The following is a 23,646-nucleotide window of genomic DNA, read 5'->3' on the forward strand; positions in this document are numbered from 1 at the left end:
GCTATGTATTCTGGACCAAGAACACATTCTGAACTGTTAAAAATACTGTTTGTTAAGCATTCCATTTTCAATATTCTAGAACATGTTCAAGAATGCAACCCATTCTGGAATGAGATATTTTCCCATTCTCCAACTCTCAACACAACCCGATGAAAATAATTCTACCACTAATCTTATGATAGGCACCTTCTCTCTCAAGGAATAGCGTCACATCCTTTCAAATCTCCAAAAACTAGTTTTATTTCTCTCTTTATAAACCGCTTCTCTTAAGTAACTCCGATGAATATCAACATAAAAGCAGAGGATTTTCACCATCCCTTGTGACTTGAGGGATCGATTTAAACAATACTATATAAAGAACCATTCAAAATTTTATATTTTTATTTGTGAGTTATTGATATAATGTTGTTTAAGATTTTCACCAAAGAAATTCTACCCATGAGGTGTTTGATAAAATCTGAACATTCTAACATAAAGGAACGCATTTTAAACAAACATTTTATTCAAACAATGTTCTCATTCTCAGTTAAGAACACATTCTGTATTTTCAGAATGGAAATGCATAGCAAACACAACCTCAAGAAACTGCATTAACTGTGGTGAAATCCTCTTAAGATTCCCTCCCTGCCCTTAAAAAGACTTGTAGCAGCTGCATTTTTTAAGCTCCCAAAACAGTTCTGCACTTTGTCAGGACTAAAACGGTAACATCAAAGGCACTTGGGTACCGGTAAAGAAAATCCCTGAAGGCGCTTTAAGTTATAAAACCAAACCCCAGAAATGGGCAAAATCACCAAACTGGAATCACTCCAGAAGAATCGAAAATCTTTAAATCCCTCCTGAGAAGATTATCAAATGCACCCAAATGTTAAACTCTCTGACAAGTTGGCCAAGCTATCTCGTTTCACACTGGAAATGAAACAAGACAACAAAAATAAAGCCTCAAAGGGTGTCCCCTCCGGATACCATTCAGATTACGCTATCCATAAGCAAGGTGAAACCAGAAGGAAAAAAATAAAACTTCCACGTCTTACAGACCAAAATTCTCGACCCAAATGAGAACACAGATGAAATGTCACTCTGTAAACGTTCGCAACCATGCTTGGTGATCTTAGATTTTTGTCCGAACTACCGTGACCCAGCCTCAGGACTTGCATCACCATAGGAAACCAAACTCTTCCGTCCATGCGGGGAACTGGATCTAGATCTGCTGGGGGATCGTGAGGTTGTCTTGGGCCCAAGATGGCCTGGACCTGCATCAGCTGAAGACCTAGAATGAGATTTCTGGCGGCTCCTTGAGTTTGATCGTGATCTCCCTTTTTCTGGAAGGCGGTCATCATCTCTGGGCCCAAGCCGTGACCGGAGCTTGTCACTGATTGTAGGCCTCTCATTCACTGGACTTGGACTACGTCTAGGGCTCTGGCTGCGATCTCTTCCACGGCCACGGTAACCAACTGGGCTGCGTGAGATGCTCCTACTATGACTTCTCCTGCTGCTTCGGTATCTAGAAAAGTGCAAGAATGAGGGGGAAATGAGAAGGATGGCTACAGAATTAAAACACGGGGTTTTAGTCAAGTTGGATGAAAAATGACTGTAAAAAATAAAAAACAACAACAACAACAACTAAGTAGCTCAAAATAACATCATTTTCAGTCATATTTAGTATGTGCAAGTAATTACTAAATAATATCACCATGCACGACAACCATTTGACTTATATAACCTACCCCATGCACGCTGACCATTTAACTTTTATAATGTACCACACGGAAGTACCTGGGTGGATTCATCTAATAAAGGGGCCCACTCCCATCTAATCAATACAATTTCAGCCCCTTACAACTAAGGAATGTGGCTCAAAGTTGAGCCCAAACTTTCAGAAAACTCCATAGAAATCATGTACTTATTCCATTTTGTGCCATTTTACTTTGGACGATAGTTATTCCATTTTGTGCCATTTTACTTTGGACGATACTTTGGGCTGGCCGTACATCATTGTTCATCATTTCCAACTGAACTAGTGATTAGGTGCAGGATCCTCTCATACCACTTATGTACTGCCACGTGGCGGGTGGGGGCGGGGGGTGGGGAGATATATTATCTTGGGGTTACTCAAGCCTGAGGGAGGTTCTCAACTTACTGGAAATACACTTTGTCAATTCAGAGGCATTGTTCATTGGTCTATATGGGCATGGGAGTCCAACCACCTCTTTCATGTGAGGCTCGGGTTAATCACTCAGATCCACAAGATGGAAAAAAAACCTGCAACCTTACCTTTAAGTTCTTAACGGTGGGCAGACCCAACTTGGCCTGCCCCAGATGCATCCACAGGCGGTAGAGAAAAAGCAGGCATAACTCAAATTTCAGTTGAAGATGAGAAAAAAAAAAAGCACAAATTTACGACATTGACAGACCAAAGAAGGAAGGTAGATACCTGGGGGGACTCCTGCCTCTTGGTGGGCTTCTGTTACGTCTTGGAGGTGAGCGCTCATTATAACTTCGGTAGCTTGAATACCTACAATTAATCAGAATAAATTTAAAATTTACATCACCACCATTCATTCAGTAAAGAGTTGAGCTTACCTATCCCGGTACCTATCTGGCACATTTCTCCCACCATACCGGTGGAAGCTCGGAGGAGAGCGCTCTGGAGATGGGGTCCGGTATCGACGTGCATAAGAATAGCGCTCGCTGAAACCACGACCTCTCCTAATACGTTTTGAAGTACCATCAGGAGAAGGGCTTCTTGACAAACTCCTACCACGATTAGAAGTAGAAGGTTGAGGAGTTTTACGGACAGGGCTCCTTATTGGACTCCTAGAAGAACTAGCACGATTATGCCCATTGGACCGTCTAGCAGGACTTCGGCTGATACTTCGCAATCTTGGACTCTTCCTTGGACTTCTTTTAGGACTCATGCTCGCATCACTCTTAGGGCTGATAGTTGGACTCCTGCTCATCAAATACTTCAAGAAAGGTTATTCCAGGGCAAACAACAAAGCATGCAGATGATTATTCTCTTCTTGGGACTCACAAATAGAGCTCATGCACCAACATGTAAATAAGAATGAAGACAAACCAAAAGCAAATACCTGGATTTGTTTGAGTTATCATCTGAATCAGGAGGTTGATTCACAATTTTGTCAGGTTTGGTTTTCTTACCAAGCCCATTGTTCAACGATTCTCCGTTCTCTCTGGCAAATTCACCCTCTTCATGTGACGAATTTTCCTCAGTGGTCTTCAGCTCTTCTTTCTTTTGCTTATCTAAAATTGCTTCTTTTGCAGGTACAGGTGGAGTGGGCCGCTTTCCTATGGTCAAACAGAATCGGAAATGGATAACAAAAATACTGAAAGAAATACTCACATGAATTGAATAAAATACAACAGATGAAATCATGAACAAGCTAAACTGCTATGGAAGCCGTATTCTTGAGACAGACTACAGCACACTAAGATCATCAGGAGATCCACACTCAACAGGTGATAATTTATTAGTCTTACAAACAATACCTCGCTGATCAATTTTTTCATCGTCCGAGCTACTTCCACTAGTATCATCAGTCTCTGATTCACTGGAACTATCTGAACTTCTGGTGGAAAAAAAAATGAGAGGTTAAACTAGGTAGGACTACAAAGGCATGAAATTATAATGCAGTGCCAGAGTCTAGATGAAGAACAGACCGCTTGTATTTGCGTTTTGATCTTTTATCACGGCGTCTTCGCCTCTTCTCCCTTCGCCGATCCTTTCTCTTTTTCCCATAACGGTGCCTATCTCTTTTAGACAGTTTCTTCTTCTTCCTACGCCTTTCATAACTGGAACTGGACTCTGACATGGAAGAATCTGAATGCGAATCACTGTCAGTATAGGAGTCCGAATCTGTATCAGAGCTGTATGAATCAGATGAAGAGTATCTTCTTTTCCTCTTCCTTCTGTCCTTAACAGACTTCTTATGTTTCCCCCTTCCTCTCTTCTCAGAATCATCATCAGAAGAAAGAGTCTTTCCTGCTTTCTTCTTCTTTTTTTCTGCATCAGAATAATATGGACATAAATACCAAAATAAACCATAATTAATTTCCTTAGGAGACGGCAGTTGCAGAAACAAAGTACTCTAGAATGTAGGAAAACACTTTTTCCTAGATTACCTTTATCTACTCCAGAACATTCACCAGAGTCCACAATTTTCACAGGAGCTGTTGGTTTCCCCTGCTCTGTGCCCACCTGTTCAAGTTTTCTAACAATGTCCATTCCTTGCACAACTTTTCCAAAAACAACATGTTTTCTGACAAATACATAAAAGCATCCAATCACATAACAAATTAGAAAATCTAAACCTCCAAACACTACGGGAACTCCTCTTCTCCATCTTATTATGATTTAACACAATGGATTGAGAAGGAATTGACTGGTGAAACTAGAAACTGAATATAAGTTAAAAGCTAGCCAATCAGTAAAACTGTAAAGTATAACATATGATCATTGTGAGTGGAGAAAGAGAGGAAGAAGATGATTTATACACAAGAACTTCAAAGAACATAAAAATAGAGAATGTACCCATCAAGATGCCGTGCAGGCTTGAATGTGATAAAAAATTGAGACCCATTTGTGTTTTTACCAGCATTTGCCATAGAGAGAATACCAGGTCCATCATGAAGCAGCTTAAAGTTCTCATCTGCAGAGGTACAACTAACGTTAACAAATATCAATCTCTATTGGTTCATGCAGCTGATTTAAAACACACACCTGCAAACTTTCCTCCATATATACTTTCTCCACCAGTGCCTGCAAATCATTCATAACAAGTTAAATGTAGACAAAAATGAAAATAGAGAAGCAGCATGCATTAAATGGAATAACTTTACGATGCAAAATGACGACATACCATCTCTCTTCGAAAAATCACCCCCCTGCATGCAAAAGAAATCATTTCAATAACCATCTAAAAAAAGAAACAAACACGACAAAGAGTTACACGTCTCAGGATGGAATGAACAAGCAGCCATCCTCCTCCCTGGGCCTTAAATATAGCAGTCGCCGTCCATACAGTAGTATAATGTGGACAAGAAATCAAGAATTGATGCTGCCCACAATGAGACCTTCCACTTAAAAAGTCACCAATTGGATGATCCTATCAATCAGATCAGAATACCTTTTTCTAGGTCATCATAATTCCGATAAGCAAAAGAAAACCATAGACAGCATTGTTAGGATCACCTGACTGGGTCAAATTTCAGACATTAAGATCACTTTGGCAAACTAATAAAACAGACTGACCCCCTGGATTAATACTACCTGTATGGCATAGATAGAGAAGACAGGAAACAATTCCATCCAGACAACAATGCTCTTCAGATGAAACTGAAATCTTTTAGGCTTCAGGAGCCAACGATAACATCACCAAGAAGGAAGCATTCTTAAAGAGTACATAAAAAACAGTCATGCTTTCCCATTAACACGAACCACTCTCCATTAATACAGCAAAAACAACACCAGATTATAGTTGTCAAGGTGCCGCCTTGGTGTCCAAGCGAGTTTTTTTGGGGTCTAGGCGACTGTCAGCTTCATGCAAGGCACTGGTTTGATTTTTTATTATTTATTATTCTATTTATTATGTTTCTATTGGTATCGGACCAGGTTTGGCACTGATTTATGCCAAAAAAAATCATTTAAGTAAATGGCTCTCCATTTACTTAAAATATTATTCATAAATAAACAAACACCCTCCCCCAAAATGAATCTAATAAAAATAGTTATAAACTCAAATTCTAACAGGCTAACAATTCAACTCCCCAGTTCAGGAATTAAAAAATGAATTTTTGGTTGTGGGGCAATTTTCAACTTTCAAATGCAAGAGTTTTTCTCAAGTATAAAAATTTCATGAATCTTATTGTGATAGAACATCACCAAAAACCAAAAGAATCTTTTGTTTTGATGTTTAAAAATTTATTTCCCTTCAAGGCGATTTAAACTGCATTCACACATACCAAAAAAGGTTTGACCGGAACATGACTCCTTCAAGAATAAGATTTACGAAATATTGGATTTGTTGGAAAGCCAGTTTTATGCTATACCTAATACAAAAATTCTAATGTAAAAATAAAATCATTTGACTAGTCAAACTTATTAGAGAAAAGAACATTTATCTACATCGAGAGCAGTTCAATTACTTATAAATAAGATCATATTTTCCAAAAACAGTGTAAACCAAATGAGAGACTAGGTATACCAGGAAAATGATCATTTTCAAGAATAGTATAAACCAAATGTATGTTTTGATAATTTCAAATTTTCAATAACTTGCTTCTCCAGTTATGTTGTCTTCTAGTTCTATGTTGATTTTTTATGATTTGATGTGGCTTAGTGTTGATTTTTGATGACCTGATGTGGCTTAGTGTTGATTTTTTATGATATAAGGTATATACTAACATGCTAAATAATGTTAGAAAAGAGAAGAAATAAAAAATAACACTTCATTGCCAAGGTAGGTGCTTTGTCACCTAAGCGCTTAGGCACCCCTTCACAGCCTTGGATTGCCTTGTCACCTTGACAACTATGGGCCACGGTTTGATGTAGATAGTTGCTGGAATTCTGCAGAACAGTAAGAAGAAAAAAGAAGACAAGAAGAAGAAGATGAGAAGACACAAGGGGGAGATATGAACAGGGCTTCACCACCACTAGCCTGCGGGAAAGGCTTCACCACCGCTGGCCTACGGGAAAGGCTTCAACACTTTGGCTGCAACTGAATCACCACAGTGCACACACTTATATAGAGTTCTTTTCTCAAGACATCAAATCTGTGCACTAGCTGCCCCTTCCTCTTTATTTGTAATAACTAATGGCCAAAATACAAAATTAGTAACCCTCTTATGGTGTGGGGTTACTTGGCTGCCAATATAATTAGGAACTTCTAGAAAGAAGATCCCTTGACTCTTAGTTGCTACTACTTTTAATGACTAAGAACCTACTGCAAGAATAGAAACTAAAACAAAATAGTAACTAGGAAAGATGGTAGTAACTCCACATGTGGCAGCAACATGGGCCCACATAATCATCCAAAATAGGGACTAAGGTAATAGCAACTACTAAAGTCCTTATGAACAGTACCATGTAAACAGTACTTTCTTGAACAGTTGAACTGAACTAGTACTTCTTTCTTGAACAGTTGAACTGCAGTTCAGTTCAACTGTTCAAGGATTCTCGGAATGATTAGTCATCCAAGTGATAACATTAGCACAATCTCCTTCCAACAGCACTCAACCATAACCTCTGCAAAGGCAAACCAATTTCCAGTCACAACGATTCAGCATGAGTGGAATCCCCTTCAGCAATTAGTATAGAATAAACACCAGCCCACCAAGCCAAAAGATAATCTCAAACAACCTCCCACTCCAGAAAGGCCCAAGTTGCCTAGAGAACATCCATAAAATTTAAATTATGTCTTACATATTGACTTGGTTGCATCTGATCCCAATACAGATCACAAAGCTTAATTAGAATCAACCAAATCCTTGAAGCCTTTGCTCTTATCTAATTGGTTTTATTTCCACCCGAGCTTTCTGCTTTCATTCTTCATCTTTCTACTTACAAAAATTCTGTAGCAGTTCCTCAGTGTCCTCAATATCAAGAATGTTGAAGATCTCTGAAATTTTCAAGTTGTCAAGCAGCTGTACAAGTGTAGAACACTCAAAACTGAGTTCAGACCATGAGTAATTACAGTGAAAACTGCAACCAGTTTGATAGTTTTTACTCAGATACCAAGACGGTGCAGCACAAATAAGAAACCAGCAATGCTACTTAAATAAGACAAATTTAATAATAAAAACAAATATCAGCTTTCTGCCTTTCCATCCATGCCTATACATTAGAAACATATATCTTCAAATAAACTCCAAATTAGAAACCGATATTCTAGAGATCCCCATACTACTCAAAATAAACTCTTTAATATACTCTAATAGCTAATCCCTGAACAGTTTTAAAAAATACGCCTTCCAAGGAATACACTATTTCTAATCCTCGTCTTGGGGTCTGAGAAAGTGTGACATTAGTGTAAGCTGATTTGGTGCTTCCATGCAATCCACTGTAAAAGGCAAATGAATCACTAGAACATGTATCTGTTGAGGGGTACGACGTCTTGCATTCCGTCACTTGCATAAGTAGGCTGATTCCGAAGGTCCGCTAAGAAGCCAAGGGTCCGAAGTGATCTGTATAGGGGTTCGCTATATATTTCTAGCGAGGGTTCTTTCTCCATAAGCAATCTGAGAGACGTGTGAGGATGAGCAGCGGTAGCCCTATTCTCCACTGATAGTGAAGCAGATCTCATCTTGCCGTGGATATAGGCAGTCTTGCCGAACCACATCATTCCTTTGTGTATTGTGTGATTGTTTGTTTGCGATTTCCATTCTTTTTTGCATCATTTTAGGTTCTCATTTCCTACAGTATCTAGGCTACAAAACAACACAGATACCAGGAGATGGCCAAAAATACCAAGGGCTGGGCATGGTTTAAAGTTCCCTGTGTGGTGTATCACACAGGTTGTCCTCAAAAACAACCTGTTGCCTTGGCAGGACCCTATAGAGGAATGCCCTCAAAAACACCACATTACATGAATCAAACTCTAACTGGTTACCCCATCAGCAATTAAAGCAAAAAAAATGCAATTTCATACCTGAGCCATAAATCCTTTAATAATGCGGTGTAGGATTGTTCCCTTGTAGTGCAGAGGTTTCCCAGTAGAAGTGCCTATACCTTTCTCACCTACAATAGCACCAATAACAGAGGAAACAGCTATTAATCCTTTCCCCATAAACCAATAAATGTTCTGGAAGAAATCTGAGTAATGATTATCCAATCAGTAACATTTTAATTCATCAAAGTTACCAAAGCAAAAATCATGCTGAAGCCCCATAGAGTACATAGGTATAATTGAAAAATCTGGTCACTTAGCGCCATTAACTTCTTCATTGAAGTATATACACTATTCGACTTGGAATACCACATACCTAATAATATAATACATAGAGAAAGAACCCAATACTTTACACAAATGAGGTTTGAAATGCACTAGAATAAATTAATGAAAGTGTGGAGGGAGGGGGTGTCTAAACTGATTCATAGGTGATAAAATTTCTTTCTGATAATAACAAAGATTATACCGATTAAAGAGTAAAAAGGGAGTACACAGAGAGAGCCCCAATCCAAACAAAGCCATAAAAAGGACAGGAAAGGAAGGGGGAGGGGGGAGTTACATACAAAAACAGGAGGGGGAAAAAAAACTCTTCCCCCATACAAAGACAAGGATGAGCCACTACCTTCCTGGCCAAGTCATCAGCAAGCTCATAGGCAGATATTTGCTTTCATTGGAATAAATATGCACTTGAGAAGCAAGATAATGAATTCGCCTAATGAGATATTACTACCAAGGCCAATCAGATAAGTTCCATGATCAACCACTAACAGAAACTGAATCCCCTTCAATGAAAGTCCTGCGCCCCCAAAGAAAGGGCAATGTCAAGACTCGTGTTAAGCGCCATGAGCTCTGCCCCAAATGAGAAGCCCTCAACAATGTAACCAGAAAAGGCTCCAATTATATGGCCTGACGATCTTTAATAGCAAACAACCCCTTCCCCACCCCCCCCCCAAAAAAAAAAGGATCTGGGTTGCCAAGGGAACGATTGAAGTTGAGCCACAGACTTTGTTTCTTTTACCGGTAAAATTTTCCCCTAAGCTCCGTTTGTTTCGGCATAAAATAGTTGGTAAAAAAAATTATCATAAAATTTGATTTTCCACTGTTTGTTTTGTTATTACTATTTTTTTTAACCAAATCCTAGCGTTTGCCAGAAAACACCTTGATAAATTTTACGTAGATTTTGTCAGTAAAGTGTTCCCTGCTAAATTTCCGTATTTGCCCAACATTTTGGTGCTCCCCAATATTCACCTCTCTCCAACCTTTCATATCCCTCCATTATAAGAGCTCTGCAACTTCCGCCAAGTGCATGATCCTCTCCACCACTGTGTGTGATTTCTTTCTGTAAACTCCCCATCCCCTCTCCCCCTCTCCCTCATCCTGTCCCCAAACATCCTACCCTGTCAGGGCAGTGTTGCCATCATTGATGCAGAAGCCATCCTAACTGGAAGCGAGAGCTGAGCGGCCATCTCAGGAGAAGTAGCAGTCAGAAACTGCAAGATTGCTTCATCTGCGAAAGGTGAGTGGTCAGCTGCAGCGCTAAGCAACCACAGCAGCGAGCATCTTCAGATCTAGATCTGGGATCTGTGTTGCCAGCTCCAATGCAGGAACTAGCAAAGCAGCGTGCTTTGTTTATCAATGCTTGTGCGACTCAGTCGAAGGCTGATAAGAGGCAGCATCTCTGTCGGTGAGCGGTTTCTTTGCTACTCTGTCATTGCCATGCCATATGAAGATTTAGAAGGCAAAAAGGCTCATTTCTAATGAGGGTAGGTGGAGAAGCAGCAGAGTTGAGCTTATGGAAAATCCAGTTACTGTTCTCATTCTAACTATGTTTGTGATTCACTATTAACACTTGTTTGGGTTGTGGGGCTTTGGCTACGACACATCAACAACTGTGCAAGGAGCAAAATATGATATTCTCTACCAGTACCAATTACATCCCATGAAGCGTTTGTTGGTCTGTCTATGAGAAAAATGATAAGAAAACTATTAGAATGGCGTCAACTGAAGGATGGGGACTCAGATAGCATTTGGATCACTACGCACCGCACTTGCGAGCGAGTGCGCACTGTGTTCGTGGGCCCCATCATCTCCTGATGCAAGGAGCAAAATATGATCTTCTCTTCTGGTCCAAGTTGATTAATCTTAGACCAGATATTTTGTCAGAATAGGCATGCCTTGGATCAAATAAAACCTATGTATTTGTGGGTCCCATGTTAATAAACGGTTCTTACAACCATATTATATGGGTTGTCTAATTCACTTTTGTTATAAAGACATCTTATATTATTTTAAAAAAATTTACTATGTAAAATAAGTAGCAAACAAGCATTGGAAATTATTTCAGCATGTAAAATTTTACAAACAAAGCCCAAGTGGGATAAAGAAAATGACAAATGCATAAAACCTCAGATATAGTAGGTAAGAGGAAATGTATGAAACTAATGGTATCGAAGTGGTAGAATACACCATTTAAGCCAATCAACAGCAAATTGTTCCTGCCCCAAGTCAGATGTAACAAAAAATTTGATCAATTGAGGACCATCAAGAAAAGTTTTTTCCACAGGACCACAGCTCACATTGTGCCATCAAAAACATGATTGAAATTAATGATCTGAACGGCAAGTACAAGTACGACAGATTTTCACATGCATCGACTCCCAAAGCCACAATTCAAAAGTACACAATCGTATCACATTCCTGACTATGAGTCTAAGATCATGAACAAGAAAGAATTGTAACCACATACCAACATGTAAAGTAAACAATTAGAAGGTTCAGTGCATGATACCAGTACAAAGTGCTCGGAAATTCTCTGCAGTCTTAGGAACCACATCTGCAAAAAGCTGCAGATTTCAAAAGAAAGATGCTTATTCTCTATGCCATCAAGATTGCAAGTTTTTTTTCACTAGCAATAAAATTATAAAAATAAAGTAGAGTTCAACCAATCAAAGACAATCAGACCAGATAAAACAAACAGCTATATGTCTCCTTACATACCTCAATAACAATCCTTTCAGCAGGATCCCCATCAATGGATGTGTCCAAGAACACAAGAGGGTTCTTTTTTTTCACCATCTTGCCAATTCCACAGATGCTGCACAATTACCTCAACTTCAGAAAATTATTCAGAAGAGAAGAGAAAAGATCGACTAAAGGAAGATGTCTACATGGAAGAAATGTTACGCTGAACATCACTGATCAATGTAATCAGTACATCATGAATTGTATTATTATTTGTTCAACCAAATCCCAATGTTTAAACTTTAAATTGTATTGATATGGGAAAGCAATTAAGGACCAAGGTATGGCCTCCAAGGGCCTACTATTGGGCCTTCAAATCAGGTTGTACTCCATAACTGGTTCCAAAAAAAAATCCCCATGCCCACAAGCTCAAATTTGTCCACCAAAACATAAAAGTTCCACCAAATTCATCTGTGGAGGTCACCCCACAACCTCAGTCAAGGACATAAGCACATTACAGTAGCTGGTATATATTTCACATATATTGCACCAAGATTTGTCTCAAAATTACAATTTTTTGGAAAAATCTGTGCAACACCATAACAGTAAAGTCTACTTAGAGCCATACCTGGTAATTGGTATGATGTTCAACTAAGTGACCAGAGTGTAAAGCAAAGCACGATGTTGGACTATACCCAAGACACTGAAGCAGCAAATTTGGAAGTTTCCAATATCTTGAGCCTCTATGAGGCATCTATATATTTAGGATCAGGACAGGTGATGCAGTTGCATTAGATATTCTTGTATGGAGGCCAGCATGCAAGCTTGGGAGGCCCATCAGATGCTTGTGGCAATCCAATGGGATGAATTGACCCATAAGTAGTTACAATTATAGGTTGAGCCTTTTATATTGCTCTTTCATTGTAATGGGCCCAACTTATGAGCCCATAAAGTGACGATAAAGTTAGTACAGGTGATTGGTAGTTAAGTTAGTCCAGGTGATTAGTAGTTAAGTGTTAGTATAGACTGAGCCTTTTATATTGCTGTTTCCTTGTAGTGGAGCTTTTCAAGAGTTTTTTTGCTGTTAAGGAAGCCCATGACAACTATGAGTGAGTGCACTCCATGGCCAGGAATGGGAGGAGAGTTTAATTTAAACCTTGCCTTTAGTTTTAATGATAACACATTAAATCTTACTTTACCTAATTTATAAATAATAATAATTAAAAAAATATATTGTTACAGGACCCCAATATTAGATGAGTACCATTCGTTACCCAATCGAATCCGGCTTAAATGGGACTCACTGAAATGGTTCCATAACATTTCTAATAATCAAATTGGAACCAAAACTGGACCCACCTAAACGTTAGAATGTGACCACTGGGTAATTACGGAACTGGGTGCACAATGAAGAGTATCTCTTAAAAAAAACTAATAACATACCTAACACTATTAGGCATTTAGGGTAAGAATAAAGAAAAAATTAAAAACTTATTTGTATCAATGATAATTTGGATTAAATTCTTTTTAAGTACTTTGGACATTTTTTGAAACAAAAAAAAATATCTATGCCTTCTAAATGTAAGCAATTTGGGTTGCCTCATAATGATTGATGAGTGGAGGCATTTAAGAAATGCTTTTGGGGAAGATAGCAGTTCCTAAATAATCTCAAACCAGTAAGAAGAGAAAATACAACTAAGGACCCCATATTGTATGTTGTATGTCAAAATAAGACTATATGATATGCTAAAAGAGAACTTGGGTGCATCCTTAAATTTTTGAAAATTGATTCATTCCAAACAGAGAACACCATGATTTCCACCTAAAGCAGTACCCCAATCCCACCAGCAACTACGATCTGAGTCAGACATAGGAAGTTGAAAAGCAAAAATTGAATCTAAAATATAATGTTATATTCAAATTTGATCAGTGGAGTAGTCTTCTAATGGAAACGCCAAGCATCCGCCAACAAACTCAAAAGTGTATAAAAATCCAGCCAAAGTAGAGAATTACAGTATATCACTACAGTGAACACACTTCTGGTCCCAGCATCACAAGTTGCGAATGTTACTAAGAGCAGATATACATGCTAAAAGGATGTTCCGGACTTTTACTTTATAAATGAAAGTAGTGGTGATAAAGGAAAATATGGTACGTGAGAACAGGCTTTCATTGAATGCAAGGAAGCAAATGGAAGATATGGTATAGAAGAGTAATCTTTCGCGATGTTACTCATTTTTCTTTCTATGTATGGTTTGTCAATATGGAGAAAAGGTAAGAATTTCAGTCCCCCCGCCCCAACCTTAAAGCTTTGGTGGAGCACAAGATTCAATTTTATGGTAGACATGGTAATCAAAGATAATCACTGGTCACAAACCTATATGCATAATGCATGTATATATGAATGTAAATATGTACCTCTATGTGAGAATTTGTGTCTTTGTATTCCTATTTTCATAATGTTGTTTGCAATTCAAAGGAAAACTTTTGAATTAGGTGTATTTATGGGCTGCCTTATTAGGCTAGAATTTCATTCCGTTTTTTTATTTTAGAGTTTGATTCCATATATGTTGTGTTATATAATTAGGAGATTTTATTTCTAATTCAGTTTTAGATTTCAATTAGGAAACTTTTAATTTTGTTTTTATAAATATGCTTGTAACCCAATTCATTGGGAAGATTAAGAGATGAATTGAATAGTTGCTTGTGGGTGTCTGCGTGGCTTGGCGTGTATGTGCAATCTTCGTTTCCCCACAATAGTTGCAGCCCAAGAGAATCTGATTGTTCTCCCTCACCCCTATCTCTCTCATCCTGACCCTTTGAGAGCCACCTGAAGCCTAATGTCTTATGCCCCAATACCATCCCTGCTGTAAGTTGGAAGTCTGCCAACAGATCTGGTTTTCTCCTTACCGCCAACAGCAACTCTGGGAGACTTTCGTCGAGTTATTGGTTGTTGTTTGAGTCAGATGTGGGAATCAAAAGCACCTGGGGACACAATCCTTCACCTTAAACCTCAGGTCAATCGAAGCTCACTAGGGGAAGTTCTCATTCCTGCTATGGACCTGGTTTACCACTGGAGAAGAAGTTGCAAGGTTGAAGACAATAGGCTTCTTCCCACGATTCCACTCCCCCTTTATTTATTTTGCCTTTGAGTTTCCATTTATTCCCAACTCTTTTCCCTTTAGTATGCTTTGTCCCTTTATTTGAGTTTATGCCTAGTATGTCCCTAGCTAATAATTATAAACCCCCTTGTGTGCTTTGGCCTTTTCTCTATCAAGTGATTAAGGCCTTGCCATTCTTATTGAAATTTTAAGATATTTACAGAACTGCCATTCTTTTCAATTGTTAAGCCATGTGATAATTAGGTGAGTCCACAAGCAAACCCAATAGGGTTATTCCAACCCGGGTTCTGCATCAACAAGTCCCCTAGTACCATGTGTGGGACTCTTTAAGTTGTTTCGTTACTTTATTTCTTCTCTACAACACATTATATATTTGTAAGAGCCTTTGAGCTCACCCCACAATTTTGATTGATGAATAGAAGCTTGGTGTGTTGTTGTTGAATACAAGCTTGGCTTATGTCATGCTTTCTTGTGTGACACAGTTGAGAGAGGTGAGAAGCCTATGGTTAGTGAGAGACTGATCAAGGCCATAGGTGAGAGCAAGGTTTAAAGTTTTGGTATCGCATATCGTATTGATAACCACCGATACCGATACGATATGAACCGATACTTTAAAATACCCCCCTTCTTCCCCCTTTCTTCTGTGTTTCTATTTTCATAACCTGCAACTGTGACTCTGATGGAGACTAGCAAGACTATCTTTGAAGGCTTCCTGATGTGCTCTTGAGTTCCATAACTTGTTCCATCGAGCTCTCTCAGAGGTTTGAATAGTGGAGATCAAATCATACCCTACAGCATCCTTTTTTTTTTTCTTTTTTTGTTTTCTTTTTTTTTGAGATTCTGGCACAAACTTCAAGTTGGTAGATCCCTTCATCCATCTGTCAACTGAAGACACATTTCTAGTAATATGTTCATCATAACCCTGCCTTCATTTAGCACTAGTTTCAAGTCCATCCAATGGCTAGAAACCTTTGCGTCAGTAAGTTTTAAATTTGAGTTTGAGTTTCTAATTCTGATCTATATTCATTACTTGTAATCTAGCCATCGACTGTGGCTAAGTTTTTCAAGAGTTGAAGGCTATCCTTATTCCCCCAACCTTGATAGATTTGAGGTCCATCAGTGGTGGCCTTGGACTATAACAGCCGTTCTTCCTTAGTTACTATTTAGGGGATTAATCTGTAAACTCAGTTCAAGTTACCTGTTGCAACTGAAAGTTTGGAGGTTTCATATGGTGATTGTTATCAACTGTTATAGATCAGTTTGACAGTATATTGACCTAGGGGGATCAAGGGTTTACCCTAGTTTCTAAGTTGAGCAGCATGTTGCGATTACAGTGAGCGTGCTGTATAAGTGTTAGTCAGTCTTTGGACTGAGATCCATTCTGTGGTTTAACATTGAGTCGATTTCCTATACTATTGGCCTGATTATTAGGCATAATACTACCCTATTGCTGCTGTTAAAAAAGATTTTTACTTGCTGTAATAAGTACCCATCAGTCCTGTTGTTGGCTTGGGTGTTACTTGCTGTTTAGTGACCCTAGTCCCATCACTAATTTTCATTTGTGTACTTTTGCAATCAGCACAAAATAATGATTATTTATTTATTTTTGTTTGTCTTGGCTTCATTGGAATGCCAATCTGAACCAACCAGTATTTGAACTCATCATACAAGTTTAAGAAAAGTATTAAAAAACTAATAAATGCACGAAACTGGTCTGAGTAATTGAAGTTTTGTAGTGATACTAAAACATAAGCACATAACCTATGAAAGTAAGGATAAACAATAGATGCCCAAAAAATTACAGGCAATTATAATAACTTGCCAATATGAAAGCACATAACTTATGAAAGTAAGGATAAACAATAGATGCCCAAAAAATTACAAGCAATTATAATAACTTGGCAATATGAAAATCTAATATGAACTATGAAATGTGAAAATAAAAGTGATTAAATGGAAGTCCACACTGGTAAGAGTCCTGCAATGTCTTCCAGAATGTGTCATACTATAAAACGACTGAAATTTATTGACTCTTCAGGTGATGAAATAATTAGACTGTGAAAGGCAACTTCTTTAAATTCACGACACCACAAAGAAATTACAAAACCAACTACAGATTACCAGCTTACTCAATTTACTATGTTTATCTTTGATACTCTACTCACTTGCAGAAATGCACCTGCCTCCAACTAGTGCTGTCGGTGCCCAAACGCAGAAAAGATGACTATGGAACCAGATTTGAAATGCTCAAACACATACTCCCCAGCTCCTAGGCCCCGACACAAAAGTAGAACTTGAAGGCTCAGTCGGATACACGAAAAAGAGAAAAACTAGAACATGGATAGGACATTCGAAAAGAAAAAGAAAAAAAAAAGGCGCAATTTCTATTCTCGCTCCCTCCGTACAACCGCAAGAGAGACCCATCAATAGTCGACCTGAGTCCATTGGATAATGACCGCAAACTTGAAAATTAGGAACAATTAAGAAAAAAGAAGACATCTTTTTTTCCATTCAAATTAAAGTTTGCATTAATCAGATGAAAAAAACAAACGCCGTCACGAAACCCTAAACCCTAACTGTCGATGACAGTGAACATTAAACTCAACAAGATTCTCTGAATGTAAATATTTAAAGGAAATGAGAGCGAATTCGATTCTGAAAGAAAGAAAAAGAAATGAAGGTGTAAAAAGAAACAAAACCCTGCAGTTCAAAATGTCTAATCAAAAGCATTTCGAAGGAACACAAGGAGAAGGGTTTGGACAGTTACCAAGAGTAATGGAGCTCCTTCAGGCTACTTTGAGATTAAGTTCGTCGAACGAAACGATTCACGGAAGCCATTAACGGGGAAACAAGAAGAGCGAAGGAAGCCAGTGTTGCAAGAAACCAACCATAGCTTTGTTAAATCTTACTTGGGACTTTTAAGTAAGGAAGCTCGAAAGAGATGAGGGGAAATTAATTATTAAGTTGGAATTTCAGGAAAGCCCATTTTAATATGTGAAATAACAGGAGCCCCTCCTTTTAACATTTTTATTTTCTTTTTTGGTAATTCTTTTAATCAGCGGTTATTCTCTACAGTGAGTGAGTGTGGTGAGCATCGAATGGCCGAAAACATTTAGGCACGCGCCCCAATATCGTCTTGATCGTTCAATGCTCACCACATCGCCACACTCACTACATAGTGGATTATATCAAATAATAGTTGGAATTTTATGAAAGCCCATTTTAAATGTCAAATAATAGGAGCCCCTCCTTTTAACATTATATGAGGTATAATCCCTCAAATGGGCAATGTCTTACTTGCCTCAAGTCTCAAGTTTCAAGCGTCACCCAGATTGTCAATTTCCAACTCGAAGCAATTGGATTGAATTCTTATTAGTTTGGTTTTGGTTAGAATCTCTATGAAATCAATAGGAAATCGAATTAGATCGAACTAATAAAAAATGAATAGAGAAAAAAAAAAAAAAAAAGATACAAACTGATTAAATAACCTAAAACATTATAAAGAAAACATGTTTTCTCATTGTTTTTAAGCTAGTTATTCATGTAACAATGGAAGGTGATGGTTTTGATAATTATAAGATAAATCTGAGTCATTTATTTTTATATTTTTCACTCTAAACCAATTGTTCTGACACAAATCTTGGGAGAGTGTATAGTAATATTGAAAATACTAATTCATCAAAAAAAAAAAATGTCTAAAGTACTAGTACACATGCGTGGACATGCACGAGATATGTGCCAATTTTAAAACCCGTTAAGTTAGTCTGATAAAAGATTGAACCAAACCAGACCGAAACTAAACTTTCTCTTAATGGTTTGGTTCGATTTTGCCTAATACCATACTAAAATTGGTTCAACCTGACTGACCGATTGACATCCTTAAATTCTCACCTCACGGCCCGCAAGCAGTTCCAGTGGCAATTTACCTGGATGGGCCGGGCCTAGGGTATAAGGAACTTGTCTCAGCCCCAGTCCTGGCCCATCTTGAGCTCACCATACAGGCCCAAATCTACCCTATGCTCGGACTGGGTTGGGCCCAACCCAGTAGCATATATACTAAAAAATATAGGCTCTTATCAGGACATACCTTACATGAGGAAAAAAAAAGTGGCCCATATTTACAGAATCCTAGAAATTTGGAATAGAGAAGCCAAAGAACTTTACAAGCAACCTCTCGACAATTTTGGGATAAGGTTGCATAGCTTTTGCCCTCTTGATCTTGGACATGGGGGAGTCTTGGCCATCTGGTGTGCCCTTTTATTTCTCTATTACTTAGCTAGTAGCCGCCATTGTTGGGCCTAGAGTTTATGCAAGTAGCCAATGGAGTCCTATCATTGTTTCTATTTTAGCATGTTTCAGTTAAAACGTACTCAATTAAAGACATGACTAGACATCTTGTTCATATATGTGACTGTCAAATCATATATTATTAGGAATGTGAATACGAGACACAAATACATGTTTGTGCATTGTACAAGATCACATGAGAAACTTGCATATATGTACTTAAATCACCACTCTGATACCCAATATCGATACTTAAATCCTTGGTAAATTTATATATGAACTTGAAAGTGTGTATGCCAATGATAGCGTTTTATAATGATAAGTCATTTTTAAATTAATTTTGAAAGTCATTTTATGTCCATGATTACTTAAAGACCTTATAAGAATAAGATAGAGCAACCAATAGATATTTTTTTTTGGGTAACGCACCAATAGAATGTTGGAGTGTTGGACAGCCTTTGACACACTCTTCCCCTCCCATGCCCAACCTCTGCTCCAAAATGTAGAAAGAAATTTAAAAAATGAGTACAAAAATCCCCTTTTAGATTTGAAAAACTTTGCTTCCCTTCCCTCTAATTCCCTTGCAACTAAACGGAACCTTATAGCTTGAGCCATGATAAAGTTATTAAAGAAAAACAGCAACATTTGTTTAGAAAATCTCATCAATGACCTGAGATTGCACATCCTATGCAATGGAGGTAAGAGATTTTTATCTAGTGGTTTTTAATTTGCACATATAATGTAGTACCATAAAGAGAAAAGATGAATATATATTTTATATCAATTCCCTAACTAAGCTCTATAAAAGAGTGTCTCAGTACATGAGGCTTCGGTTATTACAGGGTTTGAAAGAAAAAAATATACAGAGTCTTATCCCACTTTCAAAAGAAGTTGTTTTTTATGTTTTGAACTAGCTTGCAATACCGCAACTTAATCGTTGCTCCATGGCTCGCCCTCTTGTACTCCATGTATGGTCTTTATTGGCTTGGACTATATAAATTCTATGAATTCCCTGGAGCAATTGGCATTTAGTTACTATAATTAATCCATCAACAAACACCTTCTTCATTTCTCATCTACCATATATCCATTCATGTCTTGTACGCTTAGGGTGGTACAGTACAACCTTCTCAATTACTATTACCTACGTCTGCGTTGTATATGTACAATTTCTTCTACCAAAAAAAAAAGTAATGTACAATTTGCACATATGATTATGATGATATGAGGAATATGTTGTTGGAGTCTTTGGGCTACCGCACAACATTCTGCTTTAAACATCTAAGGCAATTTTCAAAAGAAAAAAAGAAGATTAGGGATCGCCACCAAATCTTGTGGCCATTGCGTCAATGTGGGGACCAACAAGGGGAGACACACATGTATCCAAGTAGGGGCAAAGTGGTGTTTTTCCCACCCCCTATGTCTAGGCATAGGGATGTGCGACTAGCATTCTCCTCATTCCAAAAAAAATCATAGCACTTTATAAATATCAATAAAATAGGACAAACCTTTCTTATGATGCTAGAATGCAATTTCTCACTCATGGATTTTATTATTGTTATTTTCTTGTAGTTTAAATATGTGGGTTTATAAGAATGATACTTTTTTCCAGAACAACCATTGTTATGGTTTGCAAAATCTTCCCAACAATGGCAATGTGGGGAACCCATTCCCAAAAAAAAAAATCCTAAGAAACTTGGAATGCAACTAAAAAATAAGTTAAAAGTATACGAGGAAATTGTTTTTGTGGGGAAGCATGTCGGCCTGCACCCAAACAAATGGGGACAAAATGACCCCTCCCACATTGAAATGATAATGCCCATGTTTGATGCTTCCGTACGCACTCCCATTGATCTTGCACACACATAAAGACTATGCTACCCCACAAAAAACTCTTCCTCAAAAATAAATATTTAACATTTCTATTGCCAAAGTGAAGGACCAAATACACAATAATTGACACTAAAATTCCTATTCATAGAGGACAAGAGGGGTATTTATGTAAATAAATCTGATTGATACTCCAACTGCGATGTACTTCTCATTTTTTGTTCTTTTGTTTTGTAAATATGAAGAATTTCGAGAATATTTATTAAATTAGGTGAAAATATGCTCAAAGAACCTGTGGTCTTATAAATTGCAGGTGTAGTGCAGTTCCATGCATGACCAACGCAAGTTTGATCAGTTTTAGGAACTTTCTTGCTACTACTGGGGCTTGTAGCTAAGAAGAAATGGAATAATTTACTTCCTCTTTGGATTCACAAATAGCTTTGTAAGTTTTAGTATTTTTCAAAATAGCCTTTAAGATTCTCTGTTATTTTTTTTTTTTTTTTTTGTTAGTCCAAGTAGCTCAGGAAAATTCTTGCAACTTAGGTGGTAGTAAAATTTCATCCATCTAATACCACTTCTTGTAAGAATTCTAAACGTTATTCCAAAATAGGACCACAAAAGACGATAAAAAGGTGATGCCTACTCTCTTACCCAAAACAACTAACCAACCACAATGATTGCTAACCCAATCACTTGGTGTCTTGCCAATAAAGTACAGGTCTCTAAAAGTCACGAGTTTTGATTGTCTAGTCTTCACCTTATGCCTTAAGGCACCCTGTAGATATAGTTTAAAGTCCAATAAATATCAAAGATATAGATGTAATTACATTGTCATAAACATTCCCCTTCATCGTGACTTAAAAGAAAACTCAATCCATCCATAAGATTTTCAACACCTAATATCTCTCTCTCTCTCTCTCTCTATATATATATTACGTTGTGATCCACACATGAGGAAACAAACAAACAATCAAACTCAATGTAAATAGAAAGTTCGATGATGGTGGAATGCTAGAATCAATGTAAGGCTTGGAAAATTCCTTATTACCTTTTGAGCGGGTATCTTATCTCCAAATGGGGACATCCCCGCTAGATCACACACCATCCATGGTTGTGGGACCTGCATTTGGATTGCAAGACCCACACCCATGGATGGTGGGAGATCTAGTGAGATGTCCGCCTTCTTTCTCTCTCCTTACTCACTGATCACTCCTTTCTCTCTCTTCTCTAACACTCCTTCTCATAGATAATCAACCAAAGACCTATTACACACCATCCCCTTCTCTCTATGTCCTCTGTCTCCGTTCTCCGTCTTCTTCTCTCACACGTCTAGAGCAATCTCCTTTCTATATTTTAGATTAAGGTTGCGTTTGGTAGTCAATCAAAAAAATTATGAAAACAAAAGAATAGAATCTTTTATTTGGTGTTCATGATTCATTTTTTCATTTTTTTTTTTTAAAGAATCGAATAAAAAAAAGTCAGAAATGAGAAATGTTAGAACATAATAATCATGTTCTAAAATTTGAGTTTCCGAATTGAGTCATTTACATCCCCTCCCTTGTAGTTTGTGTTTATTCCACCCCCTCCCCTGTGTTTTTAGAAATTCTACATACCCCCCTGTATTTTGACAAATTTGACAGAAAGTATGACTCCGTCAAATTATGTCCGTTAAGCTTTCAAAATATTTTTAAAATACCCAAATCACCCCTGTAGAATGTAATGACCATTATACCCATTAGAAGATAAAAGGTTATCATTTTCACTTTCGTCTCTCACTTGTAGAGGCTGAAGCAGCAGCTAGCGATGGTGAGCGACGAGTGGTGCTGAAGAATAGAGATAATGGTATAATTAGCAATAAAATTTTTGATAAAGACAGAAGGGTAGAATCGTACTTTAACATCCACAATTAACGTTTTACTAATCGAATTATCTAACAAGGGTAGTATGTGAAATTTCTGAAAACACAAGAAAAATGGTGAAATAAACACTAACTACAAGGGAGTGGGATATAAATGACTTCCGAATTTTAACAGCTAAACAAAACATTAGTTAGGCTACCGAACGCAGCCTAACTAATTTTTGAGATTTTAAATGTGGGGTTCACTCACATGGATTTTTTTCTCTGAAAGTCTTTTTTTTTTTTCTACGCGTTCTTTGATTTTAAATGTGTCCGCGTGAATTTGAGTGCTGACTTCACACGAGTCGTTAAAGTCTAAATACGTGGCGCACGAGTTGCTTTTGGCTTGACTTGGCTCACACAAATTCTAAGAGAAGGGTACAGGGTAGGAGCCGGACCGTACGTTCTTTTCTGATTGTGTGGGTCCCTTAATATATTTAAAAAGAAAAAAGTCAAAGAACGCGTGAGCGTGGCGTGGCCGCGAGGAATTGATGTTAGATTCATGTTTTGCTACAAGCGCGTAACACGTGCAAGCTTCTCATAGGCGCATACGTAGCAGTTGTGTCAAAAGTTTACCGCACTGGTCGTCTCGATCGGACCAATCGAATTAATAATCAACCATTAATAGTCTGATTAGTCCTTTTAAAAACCAATGTATAATACGTTTAAAGAGCGTTTAAACTCTATTAATCAATTAGGAAATGTTTGGTAGCCAAGTGAAGGAAAGAAAAGAAAAAAGAATTTAAAAAAAAAAAGAAAAGAAAAGAAAAGAGGAAAAAAGAGAAGAAATGGTGAGAAAATAAAAAGAGTATGTATATTTGGTTACCAAGAGAAGAAAAGAAAAAAAAATAAAAAAAATAAATAA

The 23,646-nt window shown here is 37.7% G+C and overlaps 1 protein-coding gene across 2 annotated transcripts; it reads right to left on the reverse strand.

Annotated features, from left to right (window-relative positions):
- Positions 1–822: 822 nt before the first annotated feature.
- Positions 823–17,716, reverse strand: LOC122090849 (peptidyl-prolyl cis-trans isomerase CYP63). 2 transcript variants are annotated; one of them, XM_042660578.1, is made up of 15 exons: positions 17,535–17,716; positions 16,933–17,036; positions 11,682–11,778; positions 11,473–11,527; positions 8,664–8,752; positions 4,878–4,902; positions 4,739–4,777; positions 4,550–4,667; positions 4,141–4,277; positions 3,679–4,021; positions 3,508–3,587; positions 3,090–3,306; positions 2,581–2,949; positions 2,432–2,512; positions 823–1,501 (listed from the first exon to the last, which is right to left on the reverse strand). In XM_042660578.1, exons 3-15 carry the CDS (start codon positions 11,757–11,759, stop codon positions 1,126–1,128), a joined length of 2,007 nt encoding a protein of 668 aa, XP_042516512.1. In that variant the 5' UTR covers positions 11,760–11,778; positions 16,933–17,036; positions 17,535–17,716; the 3' UTR covers positions 823–1,125. The 2 variants fall into 2 exon arrangements, with proteins under 2 accessions (XP_042516512.1, XP_042516511.1); XM_042660577.1 differs by lacking the exon at positions 16,933–17,036 and having other exon boundaries at positions 17,535–17,715.
- Between the last annotated feature and the right edge of the window lie 5,930 nt (positions 17,717–23,646).

Source organism: Macadamia integrifolia, chromosome 10, assembly GCF_013358625.1.
Source record: "Macadamia integrifolia cultivar HAES 741 chromosome 10, SCU_Mint_v3, whole genome shotgun sequence".
Taxonomy (NCBI): domain Eukaryota; kingdom Viridiplantae; phylum Streptophyta; class Magnoliopsida; order Proteales; family Proteaceae; genus Macadamia; species Macadamia integrifolia.